Source organism: Cylas formicarius, unplaced genomic scaffold, assembly GCF_029955315.1.
Source record: "Cylas formicarius isolate icCylForm1 unplaced genomic scaffold, icCylForm1.1 PGA_scaffold_2__14_contigs__length_35257938, whole genome shotgun sequence".
In the NCBI taxonomy this organism is placed as follows: domain Eukaryota; kingdom Metazoa; phylum Arthropoda; class Insecta; order Coleoptera; family Brentidae; genus Cylas; species Cylas formicarius.
Genome location: NW_026844319.1, coordinates 22273645 through 22291706, shown reverse-complemented (window position 1 = coordinate 22291706; position 18062 = coordinate 22273645). Strand labels below are relative to the sequence as shown.

The window sequence follows — 18062 nt, the reverse complement described above, 5'->3', positions numbered from 1 at the left end:
GGAAGATTTTCCCCTCGTCAGTCTATTGTTTTGTTTTGTATAAAGACGTTGTGATAAATCATTTTCTTTTTTAAAAGTATCTCGTGTCATCCTATATGTTTTTAACTAATTGTTTAATTTGAAAAAATTATTGATCAAAGTCACCCTTGGCTGTATTTCCACGGGTTCATTAATATTTTAAATTCATTAATATGTCACCAACAAGAGAATACCCCGTTACTGTCCTTTGATATATATATATATATATATATATATATATATATATATATATATATATATATATATATATATATATATATATATATATATATATATATATATATATATATATATATATATATATATATATATATATATATATATATATATATATATATATAACTATATAGGCCCTTTATATAGTTTGTATGTATGGGAATGTGTTGGGTGTAAAAAAAAATAAAGATAATTTTATGTTAACAAATCTATTACAATGATTTGCTTCAATCAATATCATTAATTCTGTACCATTAAAATTTCCTTCAGAAACTTTCGAATTTCGACCGCCGAAATTTACGTAAGTTAGGAACTGGGTCAGAACAGCCGGACATGTAATTTTAGGAGCACAATACGTTGTGTATTCAAGGATTTCAACGGTCTCTCCTATATGGTCCTCCGAGCCGGATATAAAGGAGCGACGACTAATCAAAAATGCTCCGATCTTAATCTCATACCTAAACCGATTGTGCAGAGAGTATTACTTACATTGAACAGTGATATTGACGGTAGCCACGCCGCTGCCCTGGGAATTTACAGCCTCACAATTATACGTGCCCGCGTCGTGCCTACTCAGCTTCGTAATATTCAATACCGGACCGTCCGACACGATCCTCTCTGAGCCGGTGGCCGAAGACATCTGCGTAATGGGCAGTCCGTCCTTAGTCCAGGTGTAAGCGATGTTTTCCGGATTCCCGTCGGCCTTCAAGTTAATGATCAACGGTTCGTTTTCGATTCCCGTCACGGAGTCTTCGTTATTTTTATCGAACACCGGCTTATCTGCGAAGAGAGGGAAAAGAAAAACTAACAAACTCGTTCCGCAATAATGGCCGACCACCTACATAAAACCTGCAGGGTTACGGAATCGTGAACGGCCCTCTGAAGAGCTTCGTTGTGGGCTTGACAAGTGTACACAACCCCGTTCATTTCTTCCGTGACGTTAATCTTCATTTCTATGGTGGAGACGGTGCCGCCGTGGAGGCCAGGTTTCGACGAGTTCTGGTAACCTTCGACCGGAATGCCTTCCCTCCACCAAGAGAGTTTGGCGGGAGGATTGCTTGAGCTCGAGTCGCAGATCAAGGTCGCTTCAACGTTCGGCTTCAATTCGGGTGGTTCTTGGCGGATTTTCAACGTCTCCGGCGGAACTGTGGAGGTCATAACTTATTAATATTCATATATATTAATATTAATATTCATATATATTAATATTAATATTCATATATATTAATATTAATATTCATAAATGAAAATTATAGATAGGTTCTGATCTAGGTGGAACATGTAAATTGTTTGACAACCAAGTTGGCGTAAAATACGATGTACGTCTAATGAGTCCTCAGAAAATCCAAGAAATTGCGATCTTAGTATTTTTGCTATTAAGTACCACTCCTAACTAGTGAGCTGTTAAAGTCTGAGCTCCATCACATAGTTAGTTGTTATTCACTAAAGTAAAAAACTATGATTTGTCTAAAAAAATAGATAAAGTCTACTTTGGAGCTGTGATTAAACACTTGTATTTGAAAGTTCACGGCACATTTGCTCCTGTGTTTGCAACTGTTGGGTCCGGAAAAGATGAATGCAGATACAAAATTTTGTAAAAGTGTTTATTCCCGAAATGACTGACAAAATCCACGATATGATTTGAAGTGAACCTGAATGCGAACGGGCTCCAAAGAAAGCGGCGACGGTAAAGTCGGCCGGTAATGTTACGGTTTGCGGGATTATCTACATTACTTCTGATATGAAATATCGATAACAGGAGAGTATTATTCGTCAATATTGGAAAGACTGAGCAAAGAAGTTATGGAAAAACGTGCCCATCTAAAAAAGAAAAAAAATCTGTTTCATCCAGACAGTACACAACTGCAGTTGTGACAGCCAAAATTATGGAACTAATACCAATACCAAATAAGTACCAATATTTACATCAGTGAGAAATGACTTAGGCCGGAATATAGACACTAAGAAATCTTACTCTTTATTTGAAAAATAAAATACCCAAAAAAATGTGTTTTTTTTTACTTCTATGTACTTATTATAGAACCGTAAACATATTTTATAGTTGCACACTATGCTTGGGTTTATTCAAATATAAGATACAGTTTGTTATGTTGGGATCATCCCTCACGTATCGAAAACAATTTCAATTTACAGGGACGATGATAAAATTATAAATAAATTAGATTGTCAAGTGACGTGAAGCGCAAATATGGTGAATTATATATTATAGCAGGCCCTTGTGTGAAATTGAACTGAAGTGACTTTTACTTGATGAAAATCCATGTATCAAAATAAATAAGAACTAAAAGTTCAGATTTTCACGAAATTATATATTTTAACATGACAATTGTTTCGACGACACCATGTCTTTATCAAATCTTTGATAAAGACACGATGTCATGTAGTCAAAATTTACGAAAACAAATTTATTATTAAAAAAATGGTAAAATATTAACACACAATAACGCGTTTTACCACAAACCGAAACTGAATTTTACGTACTCAACGCGCGTTTCGCCAACCAAGCTGGCATCTTCAGGAGAAGATTAAAACTTAGTTTTAATCTTCTCCTGAAGATGCCAACTTGGTTGGCGAAACGCACGTCGAGTACGTAAAATTGAGTTTCGGTTTGTGGTAAAACGCGTTATTCTTACGCATGATATAAAGCTATTATTATTATTCCGTAAAGCTGGTGGGTACTTACAGTGAACTCTCATAGTCAACGTCTCGAAAAGTGGTATTTCGGTGGCCGAATTGGCTGCCTCGCACCTGTACCTAGCTTCGTTATCTGTGACGTTGGTCAAGATGGTCACTTCGGCGGTCACAGACTTGTCGGTCGTTTTAACCGTAGAATGTATCTGCGGACATGTTAGTTAAGCGGCTGTCCCCATTATTCCGCACACTTACGGAATAATTTAAATAATTTTGGCCACAATAGAAAATTTGTTGGTACCCGTTTTGACTCCCCAAATTTTATCTGACTTATTGAAATAATTGTTCTTCATTCATGATGGACGGTTTCGTATTGACTGCAATATGTATTCCATTCTTCCTTGGGCGAAGAATTTTTAAAATTGAGAAAGATTCTTCAAATATATTATTGATGTCATGCACAATATTTTTTAGATTAATTGGAAATAGCATGTATATAATTTTGTCGTATACTTGTGCTAAATATGATTTATGCATGTTCTATAAAATTATTTTTTCTATTTATTCACTAATATAAAAAAGCGCAGATTCTAAAAGTGATGCGGATATATTCTATCGTAAGTAACCAGTTAAAACCTGTTGAGTTATGACGTCAGTTATACTGAAAAATCAACAACTAGGCAAAAAACTTATTCGGTTAAAAACTGCTGACTATTAAAAGCATATGTAAATACCTACGATTTGTCAAAATTGGTTTAAAAATAAATAAGTTGTACATTTTTTAACCATTATTAGCAGCTAATACTGATAATATTTAAATATTCTTCCAGCAGTGTCTCTAAAAATAGTCAATTCTTTAAGTATCATTTAACAATCCTAAGCCAACCCCCATTCACATTCAATGTCCAGTTCCAGTTCAAGTTTGTCTGTAGAAAAGCCTTAATTAAAACTTGAGATGTTACTCAGAGAAACAAAATATTTTCTAGACATATAATCATGGTGATTACGCAGGCGATATTGGTGGTGATGAGGTTTTCATAATCAAATATTAACTATATTAACTATAATTCGATGATAATTTAATTGCAATAATAACAGAGAAATATAAATGTTGTTAACTAACTAGAGGTAATCTTAAAAGGGGATAGAAATGCATTTATCCATCGAATTATTTTTTTTGAATAAAAAAAAATCTATTAATATAACCGCTTTTGCACAGGAAGAACGTTGACACACACGCATTTTTTTTAAAGCTTACTTCTAATTCTGGATATTTTTTTTCTATTTATGGCTAAAATTATTTAATTTCCTCCCATAGTCGATTCCAAAATCACCTTTTTATCATTTTTATACCACGTCAGCGTCGCCAAAGGATTACCTCCCGAGGAAGTGCAAGAAATCTTCTGAACCGTACCGGCTGGCACGTAAGTACCTTCCACGTAACCGTGGATGAAAGGCTGACTCGGCGGATCTAAAACGGCAACACCTTCGTGGAAAACCGATCACCAAACCCGATTCTTACAAAATTCTTACACAAAACATTGATGGTATGCGTGGAGACTACGTTTTCGGTGAGCTGCATGTTCAGACCGTGACATATCACTACAAGGCTTCTTCTATTGGGCTCCACTACGGCGGTTATGTTGGACGTGGTGATCCATCCGCCTTCCGGCGACACTATGGTCCGCGACGTGGCGTTTCGCACTTGTCTGCCCGCAACCATCCATTTTATTTCGGCCGGTGGGTTTGAATTGGCAGTGGTGCACGTTAAGGGCACCGGATCGCCTACCCTGGCTTCTGTCGGTCCGGATATGGTCACGTGGGCCGGAGAAACTGAAACCAATTTGATTTCGGATTAAATTTGATCACCAAATTCTTAAACGATGTTTTCTTCGACGCGAAAGACAATTTCGGGGCACGTTGTTGTTTAAACCATCGAAAATTTTAGACCACTTCAGAACTCGGAATCTTACAAAAAATATTCAACTTAAACACGGAAGCTCCAAGAGAAGCAATCAAGATTAATTTGTCACTAAAAAGGTAAGAGGAGATGAAATCAAAACACCTGTACAACATTGCATGCCGTCCTGACTCTGTGGGCTAAGAAGTGAACTCGATCTAAACTAGAATGGGTAATGGAGACCGCTAGTGATGAGGAATCTTTTCTTTAGCGTATATGCTAATATTTATAGCAGATAAGTGTAAAAAGGGATTGTTTTATGTTGCATTAGATGATCTGATTTTGTATAATAAATAAATAATAACACATCAATTCATTACTTAAATAAAATATATAAATATTATCATATAAATAAAGTATGTATTTCCATGTAGTAACAAAAAGTTTTAATTATGACATGATAAATATTTGTGCTTATTATTTAGAAATACATGTTTCGTAGTAGTAGTTTAGTAGTTTGTGACTAAAATGGCGCTTATCAAAACTATCTAAACGTTAGAAAAGACTTGCTGAATTATTTTGAATTTCTAAATATTTTATTTCTTTAATGATTTCAGCAACTATTCTATCGGTAAATACTTTTTTTAAACAACCAGAAAACTCATTCACTTATTTATATAAACGCGCAAGAGAAAAACAAATCATCACATTAAATTACTAGCCATCCTAGTGTGAAATCTGCCTCGCCTTTCTATGAGGCCGACACTGGCGTGATCGAGTTCAGAAGCGTACTTCGATATATATTCGGTAAGCTTTGGAGTTGTTCGTGTCGGTGCATGTTAACGAAATACTCTTCTTAGCGATGAGTAAAAGTGTGAAGGTGATTGTTTTCGCGATTCATATTGTTATCTATAAGCATCATACGGTATATAATGGATATTCGATTTGTAAATTATGGTACGCGTAGCCGAGCTTAAATTTCATTTATATTAGCATTTTAATGTAGAATTTTCAATTAATAATGTTTAACGTAGTCCGTGACATATTATATTTAATTATAAATTATAACGTTATTCTGACAAAACAAAATTATGCATATTAATAAATTCGTGTACGAATAATGCGGAAATTTTCTCATATTACGCTCTATGAAATTAACATACATATGGGTAATCCACATCAAAGTTATATCGGATTAGTTGCATTGATTTTGGGCTGGGCAAGCGGGCAGATTTCCAATCAAAATCGATAAAAAATTATTACATGGCGGAGAGAGCCCGGCAACCGAATAATTAAAGCCCCCCGGTTTTAAAATAAAAACCAAAGCCATATAAAATTAATTTTGTATTATTAACGATACGCAAATATTAATTTAATGGGTTCATGAGGGCCGATGCAGATTTATGTGAATTTCATATAAATAAACCGCGTTGATAAACCGCGGGCGGCGTTTTTTTGATAGAATTTTTTTTTCGCAGATCGCGAGGAAACAATTCGGTCGGGGCATATGCGGCGCGGACCGCCAAAATTATAATGAAAAAGACGTTAATTAATTTTAAATAAATGAAATTTTAGTAAAACAACAAGCGAATCGGTACGAAAAACGCAATTATTAAAATTGTATCGCGTTTAGATAAAAAACTACAATTCCGTTTGGAAACGGGGTGGAAATGCGATATCCCAGTGGTTTGCTGTCAAAATTTCATGAAAATACAACAAAAGGAGATAGAGTTCTCAAATTACATTTAGTTTATGAAATACATTGTGATCGGTAAAAAACAACTGAATCTATTTGACTTTGATAAAGAACAAAAACAAATTTATAATTACAGCACTAAAAAATCTGCATTTTAACCACCTTGTGTGTAGTTACATGTAGTGTATATCAGTAGTAATATAGTATATGTGCATATTAAGCCAACCCTAAACATTGACCGACTATATTCTAGTTACTACCTAACAATAATTTATAAAAAGTATAAAATTTGTATGTATTAGAGTAATTTGGAAGATTCGCAGATAAGCAGCATTTTTCAGCACCTGTGTCAGCACAAATATGAGAAATAGTTAACTGTAATATAATAATAATAATAATAATAATAATAATTAACCACTTTTATTTTAGATAATAGCATAACAAACATACAATACAGAGACCAGTTAGTTGTACCGTCGACTGGCCCGGTCTAGCTTAGAATTAGCTACTCTACTGAGCCGTGCTGAGCCCAGCTACCATTTTTTTTACAATTTAAATTTGCCAGGTTATTAGGTATTGATTTTACGGCGTTAAGTAGTCTTCAACGAGACTCCATCTTAAGTCACCCAATCTGTTTATAAAAAATAAAAATATGATCATATTTTTCATTATCTAAACAAAAACTTATCTTTTGACATCAAATTTGTCTATTACTGTATAATACTTTTAATGCCTTATATGCTTTTGAAATGTTCTTTACATCTTAGCTCGTTATCTAAACAAATACGCACTGTGCATTAAAACAATAATAAATTTGTGTATCGTCGGCAAACGGTTGAATTTTACAGAAATTAATGAATGTCCGAAGCGTATACAATAAATAACAGAGGACCTAAAATGTACCCCTATGGCACCCCCAGAGTATTTGCGCCTTTCTATTATTCTGATATGATGACATATGAGTAAAAGATTCACTAGAAAATCCATTTAGCATCGATATTAGAAGTTGATGCCTGATTGTATCGAACGCCTTCGAGAAATCTAACAGTACAAGAAAAATTTCATCCAATACATTAAGCACTGCTACTTGGGTTCCAGACTTCTTTTTAAAAATCGACATTGCGTATATTTGATTATAAAATATTCTGCAGTAATTTTTTGAATTTGCCGGAAGAATGCTTATCAAATTATAAGTTTTGAATCATTTAAAATATCAGGACATTTTTAATAATTCATCGGAAACAAGCAAAGTAGGCTCAAAATTCGGTGCAGTGCAAAGCGGAAAAAACTGTATACATTTTCAATTTGAACTAGGACTCGAACATTACCATAATCGACCGAATACATTTGGGGCGTAGTTCACTTGAATTTTCTAAAGCAAAAGAAATTGGGGTACACTGTAGTCCTTCTGTTCTGTGTACTGCTTCTGTAATATCCTATCTGCCAGAGAAATCGCAACACCCAGTATATTCACGAAGTGTAGTATACGAAGCATTTTTCTCTCAGTCTTTTTACAAATATGCATATTTTTATTAATTTCATAAAAAGTGAACTTGAACGAGGTAGGTCTAAGAGAGGCCGGGATATCCTTTCAGGAAATTGGGAACATGATTGTTCGGAATGCTGAAGCGATGTTGGGAAGAGTTCTATGTACATCGTTGCCACACACGTCGTAAGGTCACTGGTGTTTTAAAATGAACCAACAATGAGCAAGCTCCTAAGACTTGGAAACCGTTCCAGTCAAACCAAAAAGAAAGAGAGCTCTGGATTTTGGCGAAGTGTTTTATTTGTAGGCTCACGATGGTCGTAGAAGAGTCCGACAATAACCTGGCGAAACTTCAATTCTGCACAGAGCGTCAAACTGCGTTTATTAGGATCGTGGGGGTTCCCGGTGCTAAAGTAGTTGTAAGCAGGCAACCGTTAGTTTTTGTGCATAGAAATATGAACATATGAATTCTCCATCCTACATTAAAAATATGTTAATACCTGTTGCGTTTAGACTGTTGAGTTTAGCAATGGAAAGAGTCAATTTTTCAACAAGATAATGGCTGAAGTTATTAGAAACTTCCTCCGACAAGCTAATGTAACCCTTTTTCCGTAGCCTGCACAGTCAGCAGACTTATCGCTAAACATATTTGGGATATGATTGGTAGAAAGCTAAGTCTACGCCATGAAGTAAGATTATTTTAGAGAAAAAGGAATAGCAATTAACAATTTTCTTTACATGCGCCATAATTTTGAAATAATATGGAGGCTTCTTTTGGCAGCTTCTTGGAAAATTGGAAAAAAATTCTTCGACAAAACTTGAAACTTACACAGCACGGTCATGTCGATTTCGGCCTTCAATGGACTCTTCGACATGATGTTGCTCGCCTCGCACTTATACCTAGCTTTGTTGTCGCTGGCGTCCGCCGTGAAAGTATATACATTCTCCGACACCCTTCCTGCAGTCCTATACGCCATCCTGGAATCGAAAAAAATCGATCCCAATCTGCGTCAGCGAGGAATCGAGGCCAGTCAGGCCACCCTACTCACCTGATTTGTTCCCCGTTCTTATACCAGATGAGCTGAGCGGGCGGATTGCCGCCTCGGCTTCGGCACACCAACTCGACCGTCTGTCCCCTTTTGATAGTTTCCCCCTCGGTGTAACCCTCGATATAGGGCAACCCGGGTGGATACAGGACGCTTAGTTGTACTGTCGCCCTTATGGGGATATCTGACGAAAGGGCTTCGTGTCTAGCTTCGCAGGTGTACTCCGCGTAATCGTCTTCTGCGGTGGGTTTCAAGGAAATGCGCGAGTGTGTGTCGTACCGGGTGATGCGTTTGTCCCCGTTCTTCCCTGGGATTTCGATCACTTGATCCTCCCGGCTTGCTGCGGAGATAAAACCGAAGGGACGTGAAACTTTTTCATGTGCGAAACGCGGGATATAAAAGCGCTGAAATAACGGCGGAAAAGAATTTTTTCGCGGATCGCGGAAGCCATAGAAATTTGTATATACGGTTGGTTTGCTCAAAGTTTGCAGAATAATATACAGGGTGTTTCAAAAAACTCGCGTACACGCTGGACTGGCAATCATTATGTAATGGAAATGTTTAATACCAAGATACGGGCGTTAAATATTAAGAAAACGACTTTTTAGAAATATGTTTATAAGGATAAAGGATTGTTAATCTTGCTTCAAGTAGATTAACATTATGAATTCTAGTTCGATCCCGCGAGTTATTTTAATTATATAGTAATTAAACTTTTCAACAATGGTCGTTATTAACTTTGAATACGCCCCTACAAGTTTACTAGGGCCACGAATCTATTGAAGCCATTATTGCGGAAAGAAGCCAGCGGGTGGCCGAATGAAGGCAGGCACGGGCTCGTTGCTGATATCTACCAGGATTTTTCAAAACGATTTTTCACACTAATGCTCTTGAAAGCACTTGAGAACGTGAGTTCCTTACAGGGAGAAAATGGCAACGAGTACAGGTTTTGTTACTTTTACGGAATATTTTAACCACTGTTGTCAGGATCCGATTCGTACCTGTAGATGCGGTCGCTGAATTTCACACCTTGAACTATGGGTCGAGATTAAAGGAGTTGCATTTTTAATGATCTCATATATTGGTGATCAAAGTAAACAATTTTAATGATTCTTGAGTTGTTTTCGTATCTCGCCTCGTTCTCGAGTGACAAAAAAAATCATACAAATTTGACAAAAAAATGCGTTTATATAAACATTATTTTATCATTATGTTATTATATTTTAGTAGAGTCTCTGAAATACAACAAACTTTGCCTACAATCACACCAACAGTCGTAGAAAAAGTATAGTATACAACACGTTTGATAAACTTGGTAAAAATGCCGTTTACCGCACTTGTTGCATAAAATACTATTATTAGTTGCTGTCAAATAAAAGTAGTCAAGATGTCGGTGCCTGTTTCCAGCATTCAAGTGCTAACGTTTGTAATAATAAACCAGCATCTGGTCCAGAGGAGACACCGTGAACTAATATGATGACGCGTAAGAGATTGAGTTGAGCTGGGTTAAACCTCTAAAAGCTCGAGAAGAGTTAATTAATTTTAATTGTATTAAGTAAAAGTAATTTGAGTTATGGATTGGTGAGCAAAAATGACTCCAAAGGGGATTTCTTCTTTTTCTCTTAGGTTTACTACTTCATTTTTGGAATTTTAGTTCTATACTTAACCCTAAAGAAAATGATCAAAATGACCACCATCAACTTCATTGCAGGAATGACGTAATGATTTTAGCACTTTGCTCCAGAAGTCGTATCCTGGAAACTAAGGACTTCTTTTCGGACCTAAGTTTTTATGAGTTTTTTGCTTTTTTTGGATAACGGATGTCCAGTTTAGTAGATCCTTGAAACACCTTGTAAAAGTCGCCTTAGGTGAGACTACGCTCGCGACTGCCAAACTCTCTTCCCGTACCACTCTTGCTACACTTGAGAAGCGCAATCCGTACATGACAGATTTTATTTTTAAATTAAATTGGAGTGTGTTTCCTTTCCCTCCTTTGATAAACTTTAAATGTGCAATCGCTTTACTGGTTGTATTAATATAGAGCGGCTTATAATTTTTCCTTTTTTTTGAGTACTTTGACTTTTTAGTTAAGGATCTATTTAAGAACAGAATATGAATATGTATTGCATATATTTATTAGTAAATTTAATAAGTTAGCAAAATGGGCAAGAACGAAAACATTATTTTAAAACAGTTCCTCTTGATAATTTCACTGAAATTTGCCATTCAAGAATTAAAAATTTTTAGAACATACAAAATTGAAAACTGTTTACTTTATAAACATATACCAGTTAAGTTTTAAATGCCGGATTAGACAAAAATTACCGGAACGTTTAACGCAAAACTGTCAAAACTGGGGGTTTTTGAACATGCAGAATTCAATAATGCTAACAACAATGATGTTATTGTGATTTTTATAATTCGGGTAACATTTTCCTGGCCCAGTTATAAAGCTTCCTATGTTCAAAAACCTCTAATAAATGGGGCATTCCATTTAAAATAACAAATTTATCACACGTAAAAGTGGTAAATCTGACAACACTGCATTTTGCAGTTCCAGCATGTTCCAGCTTTAAAATCAATTTACGTCATAACAAAAACTTTTTTTTTACCTGTCCTCAAAAAATCGTGCTTTTTTAATTTTCGTTTGTCAAATTTGAAAAATATGCCATATCTTCTTTAATACGAGAGATATATTGATTTTGCAAACACTTTGTTGACGCACACTAAATGACGAATTTCGAATTTGAGTTCAAACATTGTTTTTTTAGGATAGGCATCACAGTCCAAATCTTAATCACGGACCTGAGGTTTGTTTGGGAGTGATTTATATCCATTTTAGATGCTTCCTGTGATGGTCATGGTATTTAAGATGTATATTATACACATTTTTAATTTTAAATTAAGACACTTAATTTGTTAATCCATATTGCTTTCAATAATTTCGATTATTAATTATAAATATTGGTGGATTATATTGATTGATAATTTTAAAAAAGGCAGTGGCGTGCTTAAAAAAACAATTACTATGGCTATGTTTTGAGAATGAAGATTTGCAAATTATATTTTATGTTTATTTATTATTTTAAATTGAAACTTATATTAAAACTGATACACCCCAAATGTTTAGTTGAACCTGAAACTCATCCGGTTTAAACGGAGGCAAAAAAATCGACTTTGCCGGTTTGATTGGAGCCGTTGTCGAATAGAACCGAAGCAAAATGTGTGTTGAAGTTATTAAACGAGTGTTCGTTGTTTGTCGCTTATGGAAAATATTGACTTTGCCAAGCGGCTTAACGACTACAAACTTTTCAAAGTTGGCTTTCGAGATGACGGCGGGCTGCAAAAAACCGGAAATAAAATCCCGGAGTTGAAATACGACTTAATGAGCTTTAACGCCGGGCAAAGGAATAAAAATGACGCGAATGCCGAGGAAACGCGGGATAGTTTTATTTATTAGACGATTGGTTTCGATAGTTATGTACTGAGCGTTTCATGAAGGGTGAAAATCTCGAAAAGTTAACTCGACTAGAGCCTCAAAAATACCTTTTTGGAAATAACTTTGAAAAGGACGAAGACATCAAGTTGCGAGTTTTGGATATTTGGCACATTCAATCTATTTTTAGTATTTAATAGTACTTAGCACTTTACTGTCCCTAAACCGTAATACAAATATTCATAAAAACGAATGAATCTAAACACAGAAAACAGCGATTAAACATGAGAACCCTGAGACGCTCTGCAGGTTGCTACAAACTGTTCATTGAAATCATGTATAGTGAAAGCGATCTATTGTGGAGGCAAGACTTAAAGAGCAGCCCGCTAAAACCCAGCACGATTTAATGCTTCAGTTCTTTTAAGTTGGAAATAGTAAATGGCCTTGAAGCAGTGCTGATTAGGTGAAATAAGTAACTTCATATGACAAGCCAAACGAGCACAAATCAGCTTTGCAAAAGCTTTAGCAAAGGTTGATAGGATCACAATTGCTCAATAATTTTTAATATGCTGCTCTCGGCGATACACATAATATTCTATTCACCCTTAATGAAACAAAAAAAAATGGCGGTGAACCTTTAACTTACGTATGTTTATTTCCACGTTGCCTCGGTACCAAACTATTTTAGCGGCTGGCTTAGCGTTGCGAATTCTGCACTCCAAGTGGAACTCTTGGTTCTCCTTGATTTCGATTTTTGAGTTGTGTCTATGGTCGAGGATTTCCACCGACGATGGGGGCGCTGCAAATAAATGAAAAAACAATGCAATTTTTAAGAACCAAAACTGTAATTTAATATGTTAAGTTAATTGTTAAGGGTATACACAGATTAAAGAATATCATTTCAACTTTGCTTTCGACAATCTATTTCTAAGGTTATGTATGCTCGACCTAAATATAAAATTTCAACCTCAGTCTTGTAGCCTAATCATATTATATGCGGAGAATTTTTCTATCCAGAAGAAACAGCGAGTCTTTTGCATTTATTTCACCAACGATACCTCCATATTTAGTCGACATAATTACTAATTACTTAGAAGGTTATCTAGGAATAATACGTCTTTTTATAATCCGCTTCTTTCATTTTAAAATCCCTTTCATGCCGCCGCAGTCCGGAGTTTTATTTTTTGAAGCGTGCGCTCTTTGAGCCTCTATTACAAAGGCTCTAAGCGATGTATCTCCTGAAATTATTTTTTTATGGCTTCATGTAATACGTTCTTCGATAATGTTAACGTTGGTGTCCGATCCATTTGGCGTTTACCAATATTTTTGGCCGGACAGGTTTTAAGTCCAGGAAAAGTTTGAGACCTTTTTTATATCATTTATGCATCTGCAGGAATTCCTAATCATTTTTTTACTTCAATATAATTGTTACGTCATCGGCCGAAGAAGAATCACAGCATTGTTTTTTGTGTTCTGTGACAAAACGACATAATGTCAGATAAAGAAAGAGACACAGGGAGAAGAGAATGCCACTTGCCTCTAGAAAACAATTTATTGTGTATTTGTTTCCTGAACACACAACACAAAATAAAAAACCTTATTATTATTGTAAATTTTATCTAATTGTAGGTGTATTTGTATGTATGTGTATGCAAATAAATGTATGTTTCTTTCTCTTTTGTACTTAGGCATGCTGTAAACATACTATGTATTGTAATTCAGTCAAAAAAAAACCTATCTATTAATTATAATTAGCTAAAATCGTATTGCTCGTATAAATCAATACCAATCGTCTCGAAATTGCTCCATTCACTATACTCCATTCCGATTGAAATGGTGACACAATAAAACCAAGTAAGCTTTGGTGAATTTTAGGGATATAGATTTTTCCTATAAAGACGAGAAAGGAGAACAAAATTTTTAAACCAATTGTAATAAATAAAAACTTTATAACAAAGACTCCTCCGTTAAAATTCACCAAAGATGACGATGTTTGGTTTGGTTTGAATTACCCCGTAAGTAAATATAATTTTATAAGCATTGGTCGAAATTACATAATTTGGGTATTGGCTGGCCTGTTTGTTACCGCAAGATGGAGGTTGATCTGGCGCGCTAACTAATACGAAGGAACCGCAGAGAATCCATTGACGTGCGGGACGAATTTCGCGCGGCAATTCGATCGACGTTAAGGGGCCGAAAACGGATCATCAAATTGCTTTAATTGCTTTCCGAGATGAACGTAGAAACGGGTACGATTATAACTTTAATTAAAGCAGAGCGTTTCGGCAAAAATAACAACTACGGCGAAACATGTATCCATCAGTGTTTCGACATATAAAAAGAAATGAAATTAGTTTAGTTGTGAGACCGGAAGCGCGACGTGCTTTCGAACTTTTTCTGCGACGAAGCCAATCGAACGTTACCGATAAAAACCGATCACCCGCGTATAGACTTTCAAACGTTTTGCTTTCAAGGGAATCCTAATAATTAATTAATAATTAGAAATGAATGATTTCCGTCGAGAGAAATATTATTTATCCCTTAAATGCTTTTCCACGTTTTACTACTTAAAGGCGTCAATAATTAATGAAAGTTGTCTCCAAAAATTAATTGGTGACCGAGTTAGTGGCCTAAATTTTATTGTTGATGACAAAAAAAGTTATATTACTAAATATTTGAAAACAGAAAAGGATGTCGAAAAGTCGTAATAGTGTTTTATTTGGTAATTAAGGGACAATAAGGACCTAATAACAACCTAAGTGAAAATGCCTCAAAAAATTCAGCTTTTTTTGAGTTACAGATTTTTTATTTACATTTTAGATTAGGATAAAGATAAATGATATTCGGTTTTCACTGTATTCTTAAGTTAGGTTACTTTAATTATCTAATTCGTAAAAAAGTCATATCGTTGTTATTTTTTCAGATTTTCTTTTCTGATTATCTCAGAAAATGCCATTTGGTGGGAATGCAGGATTCAAAGCCTCAACTTTTTAATGATTAAAACAGTATAATTAAACAGCATAAAGAAATACAGAAAACGTGGCTGATGGATCGTTCAGAAATTCGAAAACAATTCACAGCATTTATACTTTACTTGTAAAAATATCAAAGGTTTTTCCTAATACCGTATGCCCTTGCTGACTTTTCCACTAAATTTCAGTGTATACTGATAAATGCTTTTTTTATCAGCACTGGCCACTCCCAAATGTCGGCTAATAGGAAGTTGCTCAGTACTTTATGGGAAGAATGAAATGAAGAATGAAAAGTCCCTCCCAAATTACGTTATTAGAAAATTGAGTCTCGTCTTGTTTTTGAAAACTGAAAATATAGTATATACTTTCCTACGACAGAAATCTTTACTGGGGAATATTAATGAAAATGCAACTTTTAATAGATACGCCAATAAACTTGTTTCAATCGCAGAAAATAAATAACCGACAAGTTGCTTGAAGTTTCTTTTAGCTAAACTTCAGTAAAGGAAAATAACATATTAATAATTCGGAATAGGAAACATTTACAGATAATATTCTACGACCTCCAAAAACCAACAAAAAAAATAACGAACCTGCGGACATGAAACATGTCTGTAATTTTTCAGAAAATTGAGAAAAATAATATCCGCGTGAAACTTTTAGCTGCATATGGACAACTTTATCTAATTTAATCAGACATTTGCTTGTTTCAAAAAGTTCTTAAGGGTGAAAAAATACAAAAATAACATACAGAATGGCCAGAAATAATTAAAATGTGTTATCATACTGAAATAGTGCTGTAAAAGCTATTCTAATAGAAGAAATTTTTCATTACGTGTAGTATTTCCAGTTTCTCGAGTTTCTCTTCGTTTTAAATCACCCTGTGCAATGTTTCATTTTGGAAAGCATTTTATTATATTTCAGGTTTATTTCTATAATTACTATTTTCTCTTTTTACGGTAATTTTTTTCACCGTTTAAAAATCTATCAGGGTTGTAAGTCGTAATACGAATTCCGGTCTCTCACTCATCTTACCTCTCGATCACGCGCCATGATAACCCGTTCAAAATAAATCATTCTGATTATACTTTAAACATTGTTTACGGATGATTACGGCGAGCAGTAGCAGCCGCTCAAAAACGTTGAAGCTAATATATTACAGTCAGATACGGGAGGGGATACCGGATTAGCCCGGTTGCCGGTAACCGCATTCCGGTGGGCGAAAAAATCTGACAGGTGCTCGCGCCGCCTTTTCCGAAGCGAATTAGAATTTATCGGGGGCCGCTGGATGCGGGGGCTTCATGTGGTGGGCAGCAGTACACCCGCTGGCGGAAAGAAAAATGAAAAGTAATAGCTTTCTGTGAGGCCACAGGGTGTTCACAGATACGTATATTTTTTGGGTTTTTTCAAGAGAATTTTTGATAATTAGCTTCTGGTACAACAATAACACAGGTCTACAGTGATTTTGATGTTTGAAAGCTGTTTGCTTATTTATATATGTTTGGGGGCCCTTTTACCAAAAAACTAACGAACAAACGCCATATTTTGCTATATCACGTCATTACTTTTATAACGGTCAATATCCTAAAAAACATACCTATGACGTGAATATGTTTGTTCCATGTTGGGCATGATTGTTAAGTGAATTGAATTTTATGAAATTAAACGTGATTTGGGGCCACTGGATAATATTAGATTTATCTGCAAAGCAACAGAGATGGCGCAGAAGCGTCAATACAGCGTTGTAAGATGCTTATGCGCAACTTGGTTTTATTGGTATTGGTCGTCGTGTTACTGTGTTCGCGGCTGTTTTTCTAGTGTTCCAGAACATGTGTGATGTGTGAACATCCAAATAAATTTTGTTATATCTGTAGTGGTTATGTCGTTGTAAAGCAAAGGCAAACTACAACTTCTTTTGTGAAAAATGTATACCACGCTTACTTTCGTGTAAAAATTGGCGACCAAGACAAGCCCTGGGCTCCTCATACCATTTGTTCCGCTGAACCATTAAGGCACTGGCAAAAAGATAGGAAGGCTTTGGTGTTCGTATGGTATGGCGAGAGCCTAGGAATCACAGTGATAATTGTTATTTTTGTTCGTGTAATATTCAAGGAGTAAACAGAAAAAATTATGTATCCCAATCTTGACTCTGTTATTTGACCAATTCTTCATGGACCAGATGTACCGATACCTACCGCCACAAAATAACTAGAAAACGTCATATCGTCAAAAATCAGAGGAATCTAATTCCGAACCAGATGACTCAGAGTTCACACCAGATTTCAGAAAGCCCGAAGTGTATAACGAGAGCGAGATTTGCACCTTCTAAACTATGCATCCGAATTGTTAATGTCCAGACTTCGTGACACCTGGCGTCACATCAAGCTTTTACCGGGGTCTCGAAAAAGAGTTATGTCAAAATTTTAGTCAGGAAGGACCGCTAGTGAATTGCAAAAATATTCCTGACTTAATTTCAAAATTAGGAAAAGTGCCGTATATAAAAAAAATTGACTTCAGTAAGCGTCGTTTAAAAAGCGATTTATTGCACAATGGCAATGAACTGGTTTCGGAAACTTTAATTTTGTAGACCTGTGCGCTGGTCAATATCTCAAAACAATT

At 35.4% G+C, this 18062-nt stretch overlaps 1 protein-coding gene across 8 annotated transcripts in view; it reads right to left on the bottom strand.

Annotated features, from left to right (window-relative positions):
* LOC132698155 (nephrin) overlaps window positions 1–18062 on the bottom strand; it is a 520664-nt gene that overhangs the window by 13408 nt on the left and 489194 nt on the right. For all 8 annotated transcript variants that reach the window (XM_060664070.1, XM_060664071.1, XM_060664069.1 and 5 more), the window contains 8 exons: window positions 13118–13270; window positions 9039–9375; window positions 8819–8967; window positions 4441–4740; window positions 4242–4378; window positions 2960–3113; window positions 1098–1400; window positions 745–1035 (listed from right to left, as the gene is read on the bottom strand). In XM_060664070.1, coding sequence (XP_060520053.1) covers window positions 745–1035; window positions 1098–1400; window positions 2960–3113; window positions 4242–4378; window positions 4441–4740; window positions 8819–8967; window positions 9039–9375; window positions 13118–13270 — 1824 coding nt within the window. The remainder of the gene's footprint in view (window positions 1–744; window positions 1036–1097; window positions 1401–2959; window positions 3114–4241; window positions 4379–4440; window positions 4741–8818; window positions 8968–9038; window positions 9376–13117; window positions 13271–18062) is intronic.